The 7,634-nt window shown below is 36.2% G+C and overlaps 1 protein-coding gene across 1 annotated transcript; it reads right to left on the bottom strand.

Annotated features, from left to right (window-relative positions):
• Positions 1–233: 233 nt before the first annotated feature.
• Positions 234–4,326, bottom strand: LOC108470446 (receptor protein kinase TMK1-like). Its single transcript, XM_017771759.2, has 2 exons — positions 1,213–4,326; positions 234–1,086 (listed from the first exon to the last, which is right to left on the bottom strand). The coding sequence occupies exons 1-2, from the start codon at positions 3,641–3,643 to the stop codon at positions 578–580; spliced, it is 2,940 nt and encodes a 979-aa protein (XP_017627248.1). The 5' UTR covers positions 3,644–4,326; the 3' UTR covers positions 234–577.
• Positions 4,327–7,634: the final 3,308 nt, after the last annotated feature.

Below are 7,634 nucleotides of genomic sequence, written 5' to 3'. Positions count from 1 at the left end.
ATTGTTCTCTCTTGTAAAAACAGCACAAGTGGCAATTTCTACAACAAAAGTCTCATTGGTTGTTTATCAATGTTTGACAATAGACTCCAAAATTCGATATCTGTATTAACAAATAACATTGATTTGACTTGTTTATAGGGAAAAAAAAAAAAAAAGGTTCTTTGGTGTTTCATCATTTGACTTTCGAGAACTGATGACAGTGTAAAAGGAATCAAGCATCAATTGAAATCAGCTAGTAGGAATCCTTCAATGAACATTTATTTATATGTTCTCCATCCGAATAGATTTTTAAGGACTGTATTTGTGACATGAACTTGCCTTTGCTTCAAACTACATCATTTCCTTTACACAGCAATGAAAATAATATATGTAAAATGAAACACAGAAATTATTAAGAAATATCGAAACCTGTATCTCTCTATCTACACTACCATGAAAGACATGTTCCATGGCTTGAAAAACCACAAGTAAAATAACTCAAACTACATGGAAAGTAGCCCTCAAGCACTGAAACATGTATATCATGGTAACAAGATGGGGACTTATTCCTTGTGTAGAATGTAGGCTTTACCTTCCATCATCGACCATCAACCGATGTGAAAGAGTCTGCAAATCCGGCAGGCTTTGCTGGAATGCTTCCTTTGCTATCATCCAGACTCGTATAGCTCACGCCTTGGCTTTCAGCAGCCTGCCAAACCTTCAACATCTGGGGAAGTGGCTGAGTGTAATCTATGCCCGAGTAACACTCTGATTCATCATCAACGGGTTTCCACTTCTCAACCAAAGGTGATAGCACATTCACAACGTGGCCCATGTCAGGCCGATGATAAGGCTCTCTTGTGGTGCAGTGCCCAGCTAGTTCAGCTATAGTGGCAATACTCTCATAGGTTTCGTCGTTCACTTCAAGAGCTGGGTCAATTGCAGCCATAAGCTTCTCCTTGTTTGATTTTATTTGCCAAAACCATTCAGCCAAGTAGCGACTTTCCTCCGAGCGCCCCTCATCGAGTGCTGTTAATCCAGTCACTAGTTCCATCAACACCACCCCATAGCTAAAGACATCAACTTTAGTAGTGATTTTCCCCATCACTGCAACCAACATAATTTTAGTAAGGGATGCAACTAAAAGCCAACAAGAAATGTGAGGTCACTAAAAAACTTAAGTCAAATGAAGGAATAAAAGATTCACTTGAGGTACAAAATTGGATTGCTCACCAGCATATTCAGGTGCTAGGTACCCAAATGTTCCAGCAAGTCTTGTCGCCACGGACTTCTCTCCATCTGGTGCAAGTTTCACTAACCCAAAATCCGAAACTTTTGCTCGAAAGTCATCATCTAGAAGGATGTTGGAAGATTTGAGATCTCTGTGTATAAAAGTTTGTCGTGCCAAGTTATGCAGATATTCCATTCCTCTAGCAACATCCAATGCAATACAGAGCCTCCTCCTCCAAGACAGAGGTTCCAATTTCAGGCTCTTCCAATGGAACAGATGCTTGCTTAGAGCACCCTGAGACATAAACTCATAGACAAGAAGCCTCTCATTACCTTCAATGGAATAACCCAAGAGAGAAACCAGATGCCGATGCCGGACCTTAGATAGAACAGCGATTTCGGACTGAAATTCATCCAATGCTTTATTGCTTATGACCCCAGCCTCCATCCTCTTAACTGCTAGTTCCGTTCCATCGCCTAGTACACCCTTGTAAACGGTCCCAAACCCACCACGGCCAAGCTCGTTTTCTTCAGCAAAATCGTTGGTCCCTTTCCGAAGTACTTGAACAGAAATAATTAAGTTTCCAGCCTCAGTTACATGAGACTTTTGTGTTGCACTGCTATGACTACTCCTAGAGCTTGTTGCAGTTTTACTAAATGAGCTTCCACTGGTGTTATTGGAAACAGCAATCTTAACTATGTTTTCAGGATCTGATGGATCTTTAGAATGAACCACTATGGAATTAGGACCCTCAGACTCTCTTTTTCTCTTCTTACAATAGAATATAGAAAACAGAACCACTAGAAGAACCATGATAGCAATGGTTGCACTTCCTACCACAATTACCAGTTTGAATCTGTGGAAACCATTGGATTGGGATTCACCTTGTTGGGCAGTGGCAGTAGATGAATCAGTTTTCTTATCTTTATTCGGGGACGATGCGGGTGACACTTTACCACCTGATTGATGGCTTGGAGGAGATTCTGAAGCACTAGGAGGACTGATAGTAGGGGAAAGAGGCTCTCTTGTATGATTACCAATCAACAGCGGGTTTCCTTCAATTTTGATCTTTACGCCATCTCGGAATTTGGGTAATGGAGGCTCGAGATTGTTTCCACTTAGATCCAACGTTCTCAGAGATTCCAGTTGAGTGAAGTTGTCTGGAACAGTACCATGAATACTGTTTCCCCCTAGTCTAATTTCCATCAATGATGCTAACTTTGCAAGCGAAGGACTAAGTGTACCACTAAGATTATGTCGAGGCAAATTGATGATAGAAACCTGGGAATTTGAATTGCAACTCAATCCCATCCATGGGCCAGCACAAGGTTCATTACCAGACCATTGAGAAACAAGATTTATAGGGTAATTCATACCACTAAGGAAGTCCAAAAGTGCAGTGACTTGAGGGGCACATGAGATCCCAGGTTTAGATTGACAAAACGAATTGGAAGCATAAGAGAAGTTACCAGCTTTTAACTTTGGTACCGGACCCATCAGATGATTATTGTTCAAATCCAAGTTATCAAGCTCCATATTGACCAAGCTCTCAGGAATCATACCGGCAAGCTGGTTCCTATTGAGGTTGAGATCCTTCAAAGATGTCAAATTCCCAATATTCTCAGGTATTGTCCCAGTGAATTGATTCCCATGAAGCCAAAGCTGTTTCAACGACACCATATTGGCAATCACATCAATGGTACCAGTTATCCCCTCACCATCTTGATCATTCAACCACAAAATCTCCATCAAAGACTCCCCAAAACTCGCCGGAATCTCACCAGACAATCTGTTATAAGAAAGCTTTAGTGCTGCAAGAGACGGTAACTTTCCCAGAAAATCAGGCAATGCCCCAACCACATTGCAGCTAACCAAAGAAAGGTTTGTCAATTGAACTGAATTAGCCAATTCCTTAGGCATAGACCACCCACTACTCTTATTAAACGGATTATAATCCAAAGCCAATACTCGTACACTGCTAAGTCCATCAAAAAAATCAGCTGGAATCGTATCAAATTCATTGTTATCCAAGTAAGCAAACTCCAACTCTGATAAACCACTAAAGCTTGGTAATTTACCATTAAAGTGATTCTTTTGCAGCCCCAAATTGAAGAGCTTTGGAAGCTGGTTAAGGTTTTGAGGAAGGGGTCCTTTGAGACCAAGATTTTGGACCTGAATTTGAGTCACTCTATCACCTGAACAGAAAACATGAGGCCAAGGAGGAGGGCCGCAAGGGTCATCTCCTGCTTCTGGCCACTTAAGCAGCTCTGGATTTTCCAATCCTTTCTTGAAATCATTCAAGATTTTCAAGTCATTGGGATCCGTAGCGCCATAAACTACTGTAAATAAACCTAAGAAAACACCAAGATAGAACCTCTGATGATTACATTCCATGGCAAAGGTTGTTCCTTCCCCAACCAAAAAAACCAACATGAAAGAACTGCACAAACTCCAACACGGTCTCAAAAACCAACATGAGAATTTTGACGGTTATGACATTTGCAGAAACAAGACAAGATCCACATCATAACTGTTGTAAAAAGAAAATAAGGAAAAACCAAAACATGGAAATGATAGGCTTTGGTCAGTTACAAAAAAGAAAGGGAAGTTCGGTACAGAAAGTAGAAAGTTGAAACAAACCCAGATTTCTCTTTTTTTAAGAAAAAAATGGCGTAAATCAACTGAAGAAACAAAGGAATTGGGAAGTTAAAATTTAAAATATACATATATACACGTTGTCGGTTTTTCCGAAATGGGGTTTGCCCTTCGAAGAAATTTTCTTTTCTGTCGATTGAGATCATTTGAGACCTGAAAACAGAGTGTAGTTTCATTTAGTAGTAGAAAAGTCCCCTTAATTGGGGGGCAGTCTCTTTCTTCCCGTTACATGAGTTTGGTGAAGTTGATGGTTTTTGCCTACCAACAGTAAGAAGTGACCGACAATGATGATGTAAAAAAAATAAGTATAAATAATTTTGAAAATAATAGTGTTGACAGAAATGAATGGAAAAAATCAAGTAGAGGCAAAAGAAATTATACGTGGAGGAGTGTGGGTCTCAAATAGATTTAAGGCCTTTGATGGCGGCTTAAGGAACAAGATGATGAAATAATTTTGGTTGGAATTTCAGAAGCTGCTCAATTTTATTCCTTAAAAGTAGAATTCGAGTGTTCATGTTTGGATTAAAATTTGTAAATAGATAAAATAAATTATTTTTATAATTGTTTTTATAATTATATTTTTATAAAATAATTTATATAAAACATGAAAAAGATAAAATAATAATTTAGCCCTTTAAAATAATATCTTTATATTTTCAGTTTTCTGTTTTCCATATTGCGATAAATAATTACTCCAAATTAGGACTTTTAGGATTTATTTGGATATTCTTTTGTAATTATAAGAAACTGTATTTTTTGGATATATTTTTAACAAAGTATAATTAGATTGTAATTTTCCATGCTTATGTTTGTTTGACATAGTATATTACATATATTCATGTTTGATATTATAAATTTTAATTATAAAATTATATAATTTATAATTTTAAAAATATTATTTATTATAAAATTATTAGTATGATAAAAATTTTAAACAAGTAAAAATGCAAAATCAAAATCAAATATTCAGATATAATATGTTAGTCCAAAAAATAGTCGATAAAGCGATTACTACTAAAAATAACAAAATAAATAAACATCATATGCAATTTTATCTAATCGATCAATATTCCATATTTATTGAATTATTTTTATTTACCATTTAACATATACTGTGAAGTCTGCTCTGAAATAGCACGATTTAGTCTAGCAAGTCTAGGGCTTTTTTCGGTTATTTTTTGTGCGATTGGAGGTTTTTTTGGCATCGATAAGGGAAAAGTTCTTTAAAAAAAAGAATATTCGTGAAATCTTTTAGAAAAATTGAACTTTGTAGTTTCATAATTCTTACACAACTAGGAAAAATAGATTTTGCTGAAACATGGCAAATGAGTTATCGATGGAGAAGAAGCTTGCAAAATTAAGCTTTGAGGAAGAAGATGGTGAGGGTCTGCAATTTGTTACAGAGGACAAACCACAGAGATCAGTTTATGAGATGTGTTTAGTTGGATGCTGCCTCATAGCTAGCGTAGTTATCACAGCAAGTTCACGATCTTCCACTAGGTTTTTTCTCTGATTGTGCAGCGCAACAATTGGGAGATTTTGTTAGGAAATTCATGGAACATGATACAAAATAGCTTAATCAAGGTTTTAGAAATTTTATGCGTATTCGGGTCCAGATAGATATTAGAAAACCTTTAAAGAGGAAGAAAAAGATTGTGATTTCTCAGTCAAACTTTGAAAAAGATTATGATTTCTCAGTCAAACTTTGTTTATGTGAAATTTCGATATGAAAAATTATCTCTTTTTTGCTTCATTTGTGGAGTTTGGGGCATGGCGATAGGTTTTGGTGAAGGAGGATTAATCCAGGGCTGAGAGTAGTTGAGTGTAGATAGGATATATCATTGAGGGCATAACTAAGGCGAGTTAGTATCACAACAAGTGTATGGTTGAGGGAAGAAAATTTGAGGAGAAATTTTATGGAGACTGCTGGCAATAAAGCAGCTATGAATAATAGCAATGGGGTTTGTAGTCTTAATCCGCAACAAAACTCAAGTTTTATTACCCAAACATTAGGGTTTAATTTAGAAGGTGGAAAGATGCAAGATAAAGGAAAAGGGATATTATTAATAAGTGAGGAAAGGAATGAGGATATGGAAAAAGATAAAGAGGAACTACAGTGGGAAAATGTTGAAGGAAAGAAGAGACTTAGGTCAAACAAACATGTACAAGTTTGAATTATGCTTAAAGGGGAGGGCAATTTAGGAGAAAAATAAGGAACAATTTACACAAATCAGATATCGACAGCTGCTAATAAGCAAGCCGACCGGACACAATAAAAATTTTAAGTTGGAATGTCCATGGATTGGGGAGTACATAGGGCATTAAAAGGTTTCATCACACATTAAAGTTGTATAATCCTCAAGTAGTCTTCTTTATGGAGACAAAACTTGACAATTATCATATGAAAAGGGTTAGGCGACGATGTAGTTTTCACTTTGGGATTGATGTGCCGGCAATTGGAACACGTGGTAAGCTAAGTCTTGGATAGAAGGAGGAGATATCGGTGAGTTTGAAGAGTTTTTCTAATAATCATATTGATGTTGACATTGAATATAATGAAGTACGAGCGATATAGAGAATGACTGGATTTTATGAGGCACCGGAGTTGCGAGGGAGGAGTGAGACATGATACCTCTTAAAAAGGTTGGGTAGAGAGCAAGCCATGCCATGGTTGGTCTGTGGTGATTTCAATGAGATTTTATATTCGTTTGAAAAGGAGGAAGATTTTCCTAGAGATGAAGGACGCATGGAGGACTTTAAATATAACGACCCGAAAGTTAGTGGTGTTGGAAAGTGTGATTTTGGAATATATATTTAAACGAATTGAATTTTAGTTAGATAATCTTGTTGATTTAGTGTTCAATTTAAGTACAAGGACTAAATCGCATAATATTAAATAAAATAAAAATAAAAGGTAAGAAAAAATCTTAGTGGAAGGGAAGAGAAAGTTTCTTTCTCAATTAACGTGTAGAATTCGAAACAATAGGGAGAAGAAGAAGACAAAACAACCATGGGAGTGTAAGCTTTAAAGCTTTATTTAGGGCCGATTTCCTTAAGAAACTTGGTAATTTCCTTAAGTCCTGCATTAAGTTTTGTTCTCTTGGGAAAATGGTGTTGGACCGAAGGCTGGATGGAGGCAAAAACACCTTCTCTAGCTGTGTAAATGAGTTGTTTTGTGGTTAATTAGCTAAGGGAGAAAGACAAGGTGGCAACAAGAAAGGAAAGGAGCTCACGCAAAGTTAGGCTCGATATGGAATTTGACTAGTAAGTTCATTTGATCTTCATTCTTGTTAGTTTGTTGTTCTTTTGGCTAGTAAGTGAAATGAAATTAAGAAAAAAATTGGTGATTGTGGATTGTTGAATAAGCTGTTGTAGCATGCAAATATCATGCATGTTTATTAGTTTTTTGTTTGACTTTATGAGTTGAATTGTTGGATTGTTGTTGCCCAAATATTAAATTAAAATTTATCAATTTGGTTATTGTATTAAAATGGTTTGAATATGATGAAGTTAGAGGTTAAAACATTAGTTAATGTTATCCTGATGGTGGAGTAATTAAGCTGCTTAAATGCTGTAAGATTATGATGTCCTGATGTCATGATTTAAGTTGTGTAATGTTGTGATTATGTTGTTTTAAACACATCAATTAAAAAGGAATTAATGTTGCAATTTAATTTGTCTTAGTACCAAAAATTATGATGTTTCAAAGTTGTTAATTGAAGAGTGTTTATTGTAACCATTTATGAAGCTTGTGGAAGTAAATGAAGGC

This window comes from Gossypium arboreum, chromosome 7 (genome assembly GCF_025698485.1).
Source record: "Gossypium arboreum isolate Shixiya-1 chromosome 7, ASM2569848v2, whole genome shotgun sequence".
Taxonomy (NCBI): Eukaryota; Viridiplantae; Streptophyta; class Magnoliopsida; order Malvales; family Malvaceae; genus Gossypium; species Gossypium arboreum.
Note: the sequence above shows the minus strand (reverse complement) of the source record. Positions and strands in the feature narration are given on the sequence as shown.